This window comes from Rattus norvegicus, chromosome 14 (genome assembly GCF_021556685.1).
Source record: "Rattus norvegicus strain SHRSP/BbbUtx chromosome 14, alternate assembly SHRSP_T2T, whole genome shotgun sequence".
In the NCBI taxonomy this organism is placed as follows: Eukaryota; Metazoa; Chordata; class Mammalia; order Rodentia; family Muridae; genus Rattus; species Rattus norvegicus.
In genome coordinates this window covers 44,842,098-44,856,501 of record NC_141547.1, presented here as the reverse complement: position 1 = coordinate 44,856,501, position 14,404 = coordinate 44,842,098, and the positions used below count along the sequence as shown (strand labels likewise).

The following is a 14,404-nucleotide window of genomic DNA, read 5'->3' as shown; positions in this document are numbered from 1 at the left end:
ATTCTTCCACTGTAAATCAGGGGACCCTCAGGCTGAGATTGTATGTACGTTCCAGAAGAGATCTTTCCTGATAGCTGAAAAGATGTTTGGGCAAAGCCGAGGTATGCAGTAAGTGGCTGTTAATGGGGCTAAAAGCTCTGGACCTGCAACATTCCAGTTCTCCAAAATCACAGCAACCTAACCCATCAATCATTCTCTTAGAAAGCTCAACACAGACAAGGCTTTATTCTGGGAACTTCATGAACAGCAAAACAGTCAGGTTTGAGGAGGATGACAACAGGGACAAAGATGGCTGTGTAACGACCTTAGGTGTGACATGGGAAGCCAGGGAGGAGGGTAGGAACTGTAGAAAGATGTTCCAGGACTTAACACTATATTAAAATAGCAAACACACACACACACACACACACACACACACACACACATACACACACACACACACACACACGCACAACCAGGCAAGCACACTCCTCATTACCAACTAGTTTGAAACCTTCCACAGATAGGCAAGGGAAATCTGTCAGAAACTGTAGGAAAGCCAGGACCTGAAGGATAGAATTTCTTTTTAAAGTTCACAATAAAAAAATTGTTAATGAAATATAATAGTAATTGCACTTCCAGATCGCTGTCCTGGGTGCTCTGGCGACCATGTTCCAATGTGGCATCAGTATCATGAAGCTTTTACAGTTACAGAACAAAAATCAGGTGTAAAAACCCCAAAAGCACTTGACCCTCAATCACTGAATACACACATTTTAAATAGTTTTTTTAAAGCTATAAATCAATTTGGTAACTCCTAGATGCAAGCCATCAGGAAGTTGAGTCTTATTTTAAGTTTCCTTTGAAAATACTAAACTTGGTGGCACTCTGTGAACAGCCTGCTTTCTTCCCCCAAGTCAGGCCTAGATGGATTTTTTTCTACTGTGATTTATCTGCATCCCGTCTTTCGCTCAGAAATTCCCAGTTAGCACCCTCCTTCCACAGATTTGACAATAATACCAGACAGTTACAGTGAGCCTCTCTCTGAAAGTCCAAGTGGTGGTGTCTATCTCTGGGAATCGGTGATACGTTGTCTGTGGACAGCACAGGTGGATCCTTCCCTTTTCTTCCCGATCATGTCAGCATGCAGTATCCGATCCAAAGTGCTCACCAGCACTTTCCCCAGAGGCTGGAAGACAGATGGGCCAGAAGCTTCTTCCTCTGTAGTCCCTGATGTCTAAGTTCCTCACAACTTCTCTTATCTATCTCCTGTGAAAGGAAATCAAACAAATGTTATATAAGCACAGTGGCCTGCTCCCTTAACCACAGTGGCTGGCTCAAACACTGTGTAAGAGGCACCAAGCTCACGGCAGTCTACAGACACCCTGTAGCCATACGCTTATCCATTTTTATAAAGTCAAAAGTCTTGACTGATGGCTGTCATTGTGGGAAAAACTATTATCACAAGAGTCCCAGAAAAGGTCATTATTTAGGAAAAAGCTCCTAACTTCTGAAGCTAGCTAGAGAGGGAAATTAAACTTACATCTTAAAACTCATCACCATGGAGCCTGCATGCTTGCCTTATCAATCTGGTTTTCAACTTTTCCTTTCCATGATGAGGGAAATAAAATAATTTACAAAAAGAATCTATTCTTCTAGGTCCTACATGCTTAGGGAAAGACCAATGCTAACTTAAGAAAAGACCCCCAAGTTGCATCTCTACAAAGTATAAGCCAAAAAACTTCCCTCAAAGTGGTTTAGAGCTATATATTGGGAATTTGGACACATGGTTCCTTCACTCAAGGCAATAAACCCTGTCTCATCTTCTTCCAGCTATCGAGGATGAGTTTGACTTTGCTCTGGGCAAGCAAACTCCAGCATTCCTGAAGAAGTGTGTATGCTACATCAGGAAGATTGCTAACATCGAACGCTTCGTGAAAATCCCAGAGATGGGAAAATACATGGACATAACCGGAACGGACCCAAGAATCATCCGTGACCCAGAAGCTCAAGAGAAGCTGATAAAACTCAGGGATGAATTCATTCCTACCATCGTCGCATCCTCTAATCTGAGAGTGTACACGTCTGTCACTCACTGTGACATGAAACTGGGCTATTCCCAAGAGATAGAGAACCATTACATAGAAGGACTTGGTAAGCAATTTTATGAAGACATGATTGATATAATTCAGGCGACAGTCCAGCAGAACTTTGACACAGAGACTGATACGCTGTATGATGAAATCCTGCAGCACTCTTCACTATGTAAAACATACGCCTCCTTCTATGAATACAAATGTGAATCGCTAAACATCTTGCATAAATACATCCTTCCAAGCAAAACCGGGCATATCAATCCTCTCATTGTGTATGGGGGACCATGCACTGGGAAGACTCTACTGCTAGCTGAAGTAGCAAAAAAGGTAAAAATAAATAAATAAATAAATAAATAAATAAATAAATAAATAAATAAATCTACACTTTCCATTCTCTGTAGAAATATTTGTGACCCTTTGGGGAAAATAATAACTTGTTCAAATTCAATTTTCATTTTCTGTGCTTGCTATCTGAATTATAACTAGACTTTCTGGGATGGCTGCTTCTGTGTTTCTTTCTGTTGGCATAACAGATGTGCTGTGAGAACAGTATACATGGGACATGACTATAAAACCACTTTCTATTGTGACTCCTTATCATCCACCTCCTTAGGATGAAAGGGGGACCCAATTCTTGTAAACCTGTCTCATCCCTGTCAAGCAAAAAGTCGTCTAGTCAGTTTCTCTAGTCAATAAATCAGTTTCAGTACAACAACAAGCATGTCCTGTCTACGGTGATAACACTTTTGTCTATATTTTTCTCCTTCATCTGAGGCCTACCACAGTCAAGCATCCCACTGTGGATATGAGAACATGAATGCCTTTATTGACATAGCATTTCTCCTCCCTCGTTTCCTAACCCCACATTATAATCCCTACTGAGTTGTAGTGTGGTGGTTCTAGGAAGGTAAATCATACTGGAAATGACCCAAGCTGCTGTGAGTGAGCACCAAACTTTTAGGAAACACTAAAAGCTGTCCACCATCCCTTCTGAGCCCTCCCCATCATTTCCAGAAGTTTCTTCTCCTCCTGTACCCCCAAGCCTTGACCCACTGATCGCATCTCACCACAGCTACCTAAATGCAGGGCATTGCATTTTTTTTCTTGCTCATTGCTTTATCACTTCTTAGACGTCCATTAACAAACTTCTAGAGTCTTTGGGGTAAGATCATCTCCTCAGCCCAGCAAGTTCCAAGGACAAGGAAAGCACCAAGCCTTACCATCTCCCTCTTCTTGAAGCTTCACATTGGGTTCATGGGAAATACCCAGGTACTCTTTGGCCCTCAGAACCAGGCTAGGATAACAACTCTGTGACCTCATTTTTAAAATGTAATATCTACTATCTTGCCTGTCAGCCTAAACTGTACTGAACCATTTTAATTTCCTTTACACTGGCGTTAAAGTAGAGCAGCTTCTACTAGTCTGATGATCACTTAGAACTGTTATGTTGTTCCTCTGTGTACTGTCTAGCAGAGCCTTCTCTAACTCTCTGAATAGTCCTGTCATCTGTCATGTGCTGGACAATATCAAATTGGCTGCCCTGAGTACAAAAGCAGGGTTGGCGTCATTGCATCTCTTGTGGGAATTTGGTACCAGAGCAAATTTACAGATGAGAATCAGGTATATAAATAATTCTTAACCTAATTGGCCATGTTTTAGTTCATCATGTTCAGCTGCTTCCTGTGCTTGTGTTAGAAGATGAACCGCTTCTTTAGTTAATTAAGCACAAGACAAGAAGAAAGCTGACTTCAGGCACCATGTTCTATCAGAATAGAGGGGAAGGTAGAGAGAAGGAGAGAAACTTTAAACTCTGGTTGAATCTTCAAACTGCAGGATTATTTCTCACAAGCAAACTGATGACAGAGTGAGGAATGTGTAAGAAGTTTGATAGGGCTTCCCTTCCTCCTACAAGAAACAAATATTGTTGAACTGATGGAGCAGAAGATCCATGTGGTATGTCTCCATGCACATGCCAGGTCACAGACTGCATGATACAGGCTAATGTGTGCATACAGAGAAGCATCTCTACTCTGCAGGATGCTAGTCATACAAAGCTGATCTTTAATGATGACTAGGCTGTCTTCTGGAGATCTGGTTCAGTTGTGTGTATCTGAATACACACAGTCCAGGGTTTTGCTTGCCTGCTTCTTTGTCCCCTTCTCACCGTCTGTCTCTACTGGCGAATGTGTCAGCAACAAGTTTCACTGTCTACTGTCCTTGTTTCCAATAGGTATCTCATGCTTGTCTGATGAGTCTGGCTCACAACTATAGGGCTGTCCCCACAGAGAACATAGACAGCAGCCTCAGCATATGAGCCATCAATATCAGCCCAAACAGACTGTGTTTTGGGTTCTGGTCAGCCACTAGTGGAGTGTCAGCGCGTGGCATTGCTATTGTCCCTAAATGCAGCTTTCAACATCAAAACTAAGTAGCAGAAAACTGGTGCTATGCCATTTATCCCACTCATATCCATAGACCTTGAATCTTACTTTCTTTTTCTTTACTCTGAACTACCTCAAAGATCCTAGCTTTGTAATTTATAGAAAAAGATCTACATAGAGTAAATAATAGAATTTGTGGGCTATTCTCTTATTTTCTGAAGAGCATTCTTCGTAAGAGAGCAGCTGAAAGGCTCTAATCTCCCTACAGTACTCCATGGGGCTCTTTTGCACTTTGATCATATTCCTTCTCAACTTTCACTCTTCGACCACAAAAAAAAAAAATATATAGTGAATTTTGCTGATCCATGTATGCCTTATTCCCTTATCAAGGAAGGGAAGAAACAGAGAGGGAAGGGAGAAGGGAAAGGGAAAAAGGGAAGGAGGAGAAGGGAAGGGCATATAGAATGAAAGTGAGATATGGCTCTACTTCAGTTTTGTTTCTAATGACTGTTTAGCTTGAAGCTATTTAGTGATCTAGCCTGAGCTTCGCTTTCCTCTCTTATTTTTTTTTAACTTGAGTATTTCTTATATACATTTCGAGTGTTATTCCCTTTCCCGGTTTCCGGGCAAACATCCCCCTCCCCCCTCCCCTTCTTTATGGGTGTTCCCCTCCCCATCCTTCCCCCATTACCACCCCCCCCAACAATCTAGTTCACTGGGGATTCAGTCTTAGCAGGACCCAGGGCTTCCCCTTCCACTGGTGCTCTTACTAGGATATTCACTGCTACCTATGAGGTCAGAGTCCAGGGTCAGTCCATGTATAGTCTTTAGGTAGTGGCTTAGTCCCTGGAAGCTCTGCTTTCCTCTCTTATTAAGTATCACTCTCAAGCCATGTGTCCTTCAGAGCGATCATATTAAATGATGGCCACATGCCTACACAGTGGACTATTTGAAAGCACAGCAATTAACTAACCTCTTACAACCAGAATTATGTAGCTTTGTAATGATTTATTTTTATCCTTAATTGTGTGTGCTGTGTATGGGTATGAGAACTTGAGTGCAAATATCCTTAGAGGGCAAAGGAATATCAGTCTCCTGGAGCTGTGACAGACAGCTGTGAGCCAACTGATGTGGGTGCTACAAACTGAGAGTAGTCACTCTTTTTTTTTCTTTTCTTTTTTTCGGAGCTGGGGACCGAACCCAGGGCCTTGTGCTTGCTAGGCAAGTGCTCTACCACTGAGCTAAATCCCCAACCCCAAGAGTAGTCACTCTTAACTGAGAGCTATCTCTCATCTCAAATTATAGAGATTTTTATGATGGAAATAATTATCACAATGATGACCCTGTAGAATCACAAAAATACAACTGGGTTACAAAAAATTCTATTCAATATAATACTGGTGGTGAATATTTTGTTATATTCTAATTAATTGAAAATTGGCCATCCACATATGGAACTTTATGTTCTCAGTTAATGAAAACATTTACTCTATGCAATTTATAAATTATTACTTAAGTTAGCTATTAAAGAGACACTAATTATATACTGTGTGCTAACAACTACCAAAAGTTAGGGATTTAGATGAAAAGAAAATCAGACAATGGACCCAGGTTTATGGTAATTGAAGTCTGTTTTTAGAACGCAAACAAATACGGTTAAGAAGTACTATTGCTGCCTGTGAGTCCCACCTACAGATATGTTCATGAGTTTTGTAGCAACACTTTCACCTTCCCAGGCAGCTTGTGCATTTATTGGATCAGGGCTTTTTATCTGCAAGGATGGTGTTAGGCTGAGCTCTTGAGGGGAAGTTCGTTGATCATAGTTGCGGAAAGGCACAGCACAGCGATGTTCTAAACTCTGCTTGTATGTTTTAGGCTTATGGCTGGCTACATGAAGACACAGGGCCAGACTCTGACCCAGTTGTCATTGTGAGATTTCTAGGAACAACAGACATGAGTATTGATCTGAGGACACTTCTTCTCAGTGTCTGTGAACAACTGGCAGTCAACTACCGGTGTCTGGTTCAAAGCTTTCCTAAGAAGATCCACGACCTTCGAGACTTATTTATAAACCTGTTGAATGAGTCTTCGCTTCAAAGACCTCTGGTGATAATATTCGATGCCCTAGAGCAGCTCTCAGAGACTGATGAGGCTAGGAAGCTCTGGTGGCTACCTGCTCATCTTCCCCGGTTTGTTCGGATCATCCTCTCCACACTGCCTAACAAACATGGGATCCTGCAGAAACTAAGGTGCCTTATCCATGAAGAAGACAACTACATTGAGCTGATTCCCCGGGACAGAAAGATGTGCAGTCAGGTCCTCAAACACCAGTTGCTGAGGGTCAAAAGGAAGGTCACGTCAGGCCAGCAGATTTATGTGAATAATGCATTCTCCAAGTGCACGCTGCCTATGTTTGTGAACCTAACTTTCAGAGAGGTGAGACACTGGAGATCCCACAAAGACGTCAATGAATCCTCCCTCTGTGTGACTGTCCATGAAAGTATAGAGCAGTTATTCTGGTCCTTAGAGAAGAAGTGTGGTCAGAAACTGGTCTCCAGGGCTCTGGGTTACATCACCATGGCCAAAATGGGTTTGAGTGAAATGGAACTGGAGGATGTGTTAGCTCTGGATAACAGTGTTATGAATGAACTCATTGAGAACACCAGACCTAGCAATCCCCTAAGAGTACCTTACCTGTATATTGCAAGGCTCAAGGAGGGTCTCAATGGCTACTTAATAGAAAGGCACGTGAAGAATGTCACACTCTTAGTCTGGGCCAACAGACACCTGCAGCTCATAGCTCAGAAGCTGTATCTACAAGAAGACAGCAACCTCCGTGAGATGCACACAATCCTGGCAGATTACTTTCTAGGGGTGTGGTCAGGAGGCAGGAGGAAAGCTTTCTGCCTGGAAGACCCCTACTTGAATGGCTGCCTCGACTTAGAGAACAGAAGTCTGCTTGAGGAAGAAAAGCACTTCATAGAGCAAGCATCCTTTGACAGGCAGGCCCCTGACCAACCCTGGGTTTTCCAGTGTAACCCACTAGAGCCTGACATCTTTTTTGTCAATCACCGGAAAATGTCTGAGCTCTTGTATCACCTGACCAGGTGTGGGAAAACCGATGACCTACTTTATGGAATCATCATGAACTTCAGCTGGCTTTACACCATGATCAAAATTGGCCAGTTTGACAAAGTGCTTGCAGACATAGAACTGGCTTACAACTACTCACAGGAAAAGGAGCTGAAGTTCCTGGCCAGCACACTCCGTGGCATCAGAAACAAGGTCATTACGTTTCCAGGCTCCCTTTCAGCAGAGCTTCAGCAACGGCTGCTGCCTGTTGTGAGTTCCCTGCCCAAACTTAGGCACCTTCTTTTAGAATGTGACAAAGATGGACCCAAATACTGCTCCATTGTTCCTCTCCATTCGTCCATGGACGTGACATACAGCCCTGAGCGTCTCCCCTTAGCATCCAGCCACCTACATGTCACAGAGATCCTCCCTACCTGTAACCCAAGCACTGTTCTCACAGCTCTAGAAAACGGTTCCATCAGCACCTGGGATGTAGAAACTCGCCAGCTACTCCGGCAAATCACTACAGCCCAGTCTGTTATCCTAGGCATGAAGCTCACCAGTGATGAGAAGTACCTTGTGGTTGCTACAACAAACAACACCTTGCTGATTTATGACAATGTCAATTCCTGTCTCCTGTCTGAGGTGGAAATCAAAGGGACCAAGCATGGAAGCAGCCCCACCTACATCAATGGATTTACACTCTCCATCAACCATGCCCTTGCATGGCTAGAGGCCAGCAAAGATGTCACTGTCATTGATTTGCTCTATGGATGGCCCCTTTACCAGTTCCACTGCTGGTATGAGGTGACATGCGTCCAATGCTCCCTAGATGGGGTGTATGCTTTCTGTGGCCAGTACCTTAACAATACCACCATTTTCCACTTAGGGAGTGGAGAAAAAATATGTACAGTGACATCAGAATTTTCAGGTGGTTTTGTAAAGTTTCTTCTCATCTTGGACACAGCTCAAGAGATGGTCATGATTGACAGTGAGGGAAGCCTCTCCGTTTGGAATACAGAGGACATATCCAGCCCCCAGCTGACTGAAGACTTTGACTGTCGGAAGGAAGACAGCGAAGTGGTGAGCATTGAGCTTTCAGAGGACCAAAGTGCGATTCTGATCTGTAAAGCTCTCAGCATTGAGCTCTTAGACACTGGCATGTGGAAGGTAGCTGAAAAATTCCGAGCCAGGCACAATGAACGATTTATATCTGCCGTGCTATCCAAAAATGGAGACTGTATCATTGCAACCATGGAGAACACCCCAGCAGTATTCTTCTGGAGGCGGGACACAGGACAGTGCATGGCAAGCTTGAAGGAAATCTCAGGTACCATCGTTAAGCTGGTAAAATCTAGTCACCACAATATGCTACTGTCTTTATCAACCAGTGGCGTTCTTTCCATTTGGGATATAGATATAATCACAGCTATGTCCAATATCGATAAAACTGGGAAACCCATCCAGAGTCTGGTGTTGCCTGCCAGGGGGGAAATCATTTACTCTCTCGATGGCTCTGACTGTGTTCATAAATGGAACTTCAGCAGTGGGTTCATTGAAGCGGTTTTTAAGCATGAAGGAATAGTCGAACACTGTGTGTTGACATCCGCTGGGGACATAATGGTGACTTCAGACGACAAAAGTAGCCAGTACGTCTGGCACACCAGCAGTGGGGAAAACCTCTTCCGAATTAATGGGCAGAGGATATCTCAGCTGCTGATCACCCATAATGACCAGTTTGTGGTCTCTCTTTGTGAGGAAAATGCCTCCAGGGTTTGGAGGTTGGCCACAGGACACAGGGTCTGTAACATCTTAACCACTTTGCAGAATGCTTTCATTACCTCTGCAAACACCTTCGTGGTAGGAATGACGAAAAGCAAAGTGCTGGCCGTCAGCCTTTGGACAGGCAGTATCACTAAGAAATTCTGTTGTGAAGATGGGATCACCATCGTGAATTTTAAGTTGATCCCCGACTGCCCTGACATCATCGTGTTCATCACGTCAGCTGAGACCGTGAACCTCTGGAGCCTAACTGATGAAGTGATCTGTCGCCGCGTGCAGCTTCCAAGCAACTTCCTGAAAAACCTGGAGGATTTTGAAATTTCTCCCAATGGGAAGCTAGGCATTATATCCCGGGGAGATGAAAATATTAATGTGCTGGATTTACACAGTGGAAAACTACGGGTGGTTCATGCCTCTGGAGTCATCTGGAGGCAGAGGCTCTCTCGAGATGGTCGCTACCTGGTGTACATTTGTTTCCAGAATGGGGAGGAGGAGGAGGAAAACGATACAGTATCTAGCTTAATTGTGATGAGACTAGCTGATGGCAAAAACATCGGTGCTTGCTCACTATATAAAACACCAACTTTTCTGGCTCTTTCTCAGAGACACCTGAACATCATCGTTGGCTTTGATGATGGGAGTATAGGGATATACACAGTTGTGGATAGGGTAGATGCTGCCCTGAAGATCAAAATTGCCACATCGAATAGCAGACAGATTTTCAGCAATGCAACGCAGACATCCAGGCCAAAGTCGAACAGTTACTCCTTTAAAGTGTCTGTAGATTGCTTATGGCGAGAGTCCACTGAGGTCTTTGCAAGAGACAGCCCCATTACCGTGAGTGACTCCTCTGAATCCAATGAGGCAACACCCTCCAAGAAACACAACTCTTGTTATGACAGAGTGTGTGCTGCCCTAGAATCTAGGAGCCACAGCTACACATCAGATAACTGACACGATATTTATCCTACTCAGCTGAAGTACATAATCCATGTATAGCCGAAGGAAGCAAAGTGCATCTTCTGCACACAAATGATGAGCTGTATGTTTCTTAAAAGCCAGAAAGATGCTGGAATTCCTAGTTTACTAATATCCTCATGAAAGGAAACAGAACTATAAGACTCAACTTGGGTGCCATCTTTTTGTCCAAATGTATTTGTAAAATAGAGAACTCCCAGAAAGGATGGTGAAATGGCCATTTCCCCTAGAAGAGAGAGAATAAAATTTCTTCAATTTGCTGTATAACAAGAATCAGCACAACTCACCACATTGATTCAGATGAGAGAAGCTAGAGTTATAGGTAGACCAGTTGGACTAGAATTAGTTCTACAGAAGCCAGTTGAAATCATGATGGCAGAGAACTGTTTGACTCTGAGTGGGGGGTATGACAGCAAAATGCAGCCTTAATATCTCTTTACGTTTCTCGATCTTGACAACTGTGTAAACACAAGAGGTCTAATGGTGCAAAATTGTGTAAGAAAGATGTCCAGATGTGTTTCAGTTTCCCAGGACAGCACACAAAACGTGTGAGATGGTCAACAGACTGGGACATGAACTAACTACCACTATCACAGGGCTACTGACCGTGGAGAGTCAGTCTTCATTAAAACACATTCACAATGACTGCATGCAAGGGTTTCTGTGCAATGGGATATATAATTTTTAAACTGTTTCTTTCATGGGTTGCAAAAGAACCTGACTTACTAAGAAACCACAATCTTTTCACACATTTTCTTGAGTTGCATTATTTGTGCTGAGTATAAAGAATTATGGAAAGGGCATTACAAGTTTGATCAAAACATCTGTTTATTCCCTTCATTGTACTAACAAGAGTCCATACTCTTCAGTTAGTTGTTAGGGAGCCTAATGTTTCCCAGACCCCTGCAGTATCTTAATAGAAAGCAAACTTTTTAAACACGCCGTCTCTGAAACACTGGTGATATTGCCTTATTCTCGTTATGCCTCTCTCCTGTGTAAAATGCAGATAAAGACCAAATACTCTGGGACAAACTGAATATGCCTGTCTCCGTGCTAAAATATTCCATATATCTTAAGGGTCCAAAGGTTCCTATGATCCCTGTTTGTGATCACTTTCTTACTTCCACACACCATGTGTACACTTCTTCATCTCTTACGCTCCCAGACTGAGGACTTTCCCAGTCTTACCAATTTCAAAGTTGAAACTATGAAATGGCATATTTAAAAAATAAATGACTTCACCAATTTGAAGGAAAATACATCTCAGAAGGTGAAGGTGAATTTCTTCCTTCCGAGTCCTTCACTTGGCATGTCCTGGAAGACCTCCCAAGGGGATCAGGTGGTCGTGATTGGTTTGATTTTTCTCTCAAAGTGAAACGTACTTAAATCAGAACCTTGAACAAAGAACCAGCTTATTTTCATCCTGGCTCTGCTTGGGACTCGGCACACACCTATAGCCTGACCTCTAGCCTCACCAAGTGTATTGCTTTTGTGGACTGCAAAATGAAGAAGATGACAGGTTCTGCTAGAGCCTGTAAACCTGACGGGGATGCCAGGGAGTAATAAGAGAAAAACATTACACAGTGCCATCTTGATTGCTGATACATTGGGAAAAGGAAAATTATCTAAACTCGTAGAGAATCCAGTTGTGTTCCACTGGTGAAAGGATTTAACATGTAAGCATTCGAAGGTGTTGTTCAGATATCAACAACCTTCTCCATGGTGAAACACCTTTTTTCAGTGTGTTCCTCCTAGTTTAGCCACCAGCCTGTAGGTGAGAGCCCTTGGAGGGTTAAGATCTATATACACATGATCTGGAGTCCATACTTTTAGCTCTTTAGTCAACACATTCTTATTCCTGTCATTATCAACTGAACATCCATGCCATACATTTCTAAGAATTAAATGCCTAGGTGAATTACATGTAGTGTGTGAGTGTTCTGTGTAAAAACCACTAGAGTTGTAACAAGTGACTTGAATGTTTTTTTTTCCTAACATGTTTGCAACTGATAGCTCGTATTGAATGTTTTTATGTAAACTTTGTATTGTTGGGATGAACTTCCCAATCAGAGATTTATATTTTCGTAAATGTTACATTTAGTTAAAATTTTGTTACAGAGTTGTTACACTAGACAATTATTTCAGTGTTCAAACAATATACAGTCTTGTGTATGTATCATTTGTATGAATAAAAGATGAGCTACTTAAATTGAGTGCTACTGACTTTTCACCACTGAGATTGGCCAGATGTGGAAGATGTCACTTACCAGTAATTATTCAAATTGACCAGTTGCAGAAGGTGCACTAGAACTACTCCAGGAGCTTTCTAGACACAAAGCCATGGCATCTACACCACAGCCTCAGGAGTTTGGTACTATTATTATTCCACATTTATAGGTGAAAAGCTGAGAAGTAAAGACCATGGACTTAATTCCAGGACATCACCAGCATCTTGGTTAGCTTTCTCAAAGTCCATCAAAATAAAGCATTCAGTGCCCAGTAGTCATTTGATGACAGTAACTTCTAAGATCTTTACTAGTTTGCAGGTGAGAGATTCAGCTAGTTTACTAACGATCTCTAGATCATTACTAGAGATGTTACTAGAGATGCCCGTTTGGTTTTTTTCCTTCTCTCCAGTATACAGAAGTAGCTGAAGAACTCAGTCAGCAAGCCATTCACCTAATCACACACTCCACCAAGAACACAGAAGTAAATAAAATAGTTATTGCCTTCTAGAATTCCAGACACAGCATCAAAATAGGAAGAAAATAAGTTCTCTGGGTACATGTAAAAGGGAATAGTCCTTCCTCTTGTGGGTGGAGCAGGAAATGGCCAACCACTAGTGCCATTCACAAATTCCCAGGTGAGTGAGCAAGACCTAGGGGAACCTCCAGATAACTTTACACACACACACACACACACACACACACACACACACACCCCTCTTTGATCTGAGAATTCCCATACACACCTCCCCAGAGCTATCTTTTAGCATAGCAGCAAGAGAAAGCGTCAGTAAAGTAAACAACAATCAGATGAAATTGTGTGTGTGGTTCTCAACAAAGCAATTACTTTAAAAAATAAAACTTTAAAAATCCAATATTAAAAATAAAACTAAAGGCACTATCAAGTTTCTTACCCTCCTCTTTTTATGACTGAGATGAACCTCAAAGTTTCTCCCCAATGACTCTTAAAGCCCAAGACAAATTCCAAAGTCTTTTTTGATCAGAAAAAACTAATTAATATATAAATTAAAAACTAATTAATATATAAATTAATATATAAATAAACTATCTCATGAAATTTCTGACAAGGCTGAAAATTGAACCTGAGAGTCACTTACTGTGACAAGAAATTTTTTTCTTCAAATCAATAAATGACATTCAACAATGTATGATTTCCCTTGTAAATCTACCTTTGAAAGTGCAAGGCTATTTTAGCACTAAAAAGGGCCGAAAACCTCTGAGTGGTCTCCCATAGAGTATGGCAAATACCTGTGAAGACAGCGGACATGTGAAACTCAAAACACTCTTGAAGAAATGAGGGCCTTGGGTCTTTGGGAAGGAAGTCCTTGCTTCTCCAGCATTGCCTTTTAATCCTTTCCCTGCAAGCCTTGAGCCTGGAGAGGAAAGCAAGTACGCTAGATGGCGGAATTGCTCAACACATTTTCCTGGCAAACTCCACAGTTTCTGGGCCCGGTGGACCGAAGACCAAAATCTTAAATCTTTCAGAAGATTTAAGATTCTCGGCATCGGTTCTCCACCCTTCGTAGGTAAAGTGTGTTGGATGAAGTGTCCCACATCCTGACACTCCAAGGGAAGGGGTCTGGAGCTGGAGTTCTTTCTCTTGTCCCACTATGGCCTTTGGGGCGCAGGCAAGTTTGTAGTCCCTGGGAATGACCGTCGTAGCGGCGTCTGTGCAGTTTGTCTAGCTACCGAGCAGGCGACAAGCCCTGTGGGCTCGATCAAGCAACTATGCTGTCTGGCTCGCTAACCATTCACTCAAGCATAGATCACCGGACGTCCCCTTGTCCCTATAGCCTGCGCACCCGGGCCAAGGCGCAGGTAAAGGGTTACCCCTGCCTAGGAGGCTCGCCCGCTCCCCGCCCACGTGACG

The 14,404-nt window shown here is 42.7% G+C and overlaps 1 protein-coding gene and 1 long non-coding RNA gene across 2 annotated transcripts in view; one reads left to right on the top strand and one right to left on the bottom strand.

Moving 5' to 3' along the window:
- Nwd2 (NACHT and WD repeat domain containing 2) overlaps positions 1–12,497 on the top strand; it is a 191,134-nt gene extending 178,637 nt beyond the window's left edge. The window contains 2 exon segments of the mRNA NM_001432794.1: positions 1,813–2,402; positions 6,332–12,497. Of these exon segments, the coding sequence (NP_001419723.1) occupies positions 1,813–2,402; positions 6,332–10,264 (4,523 nt within the window). The 3' untranslated portion in view covers positions 10,265–12,497.
- Positions 201–14,354, bottom strand: LOC148001343 (uncharacterized). Its single transcript, XR_015637444.1, has 2 exons — positions 13,783–14,354; positions 201–1,248 (listed from the first exon to the last, which is right to left on the bottom strand). It is a non-coding gene; the product is annotated as an uncharacterized LOC148001343 (long non-coding RNA).
- Positions 14,355–14,404: the final 50 nt, after the last annotated feature.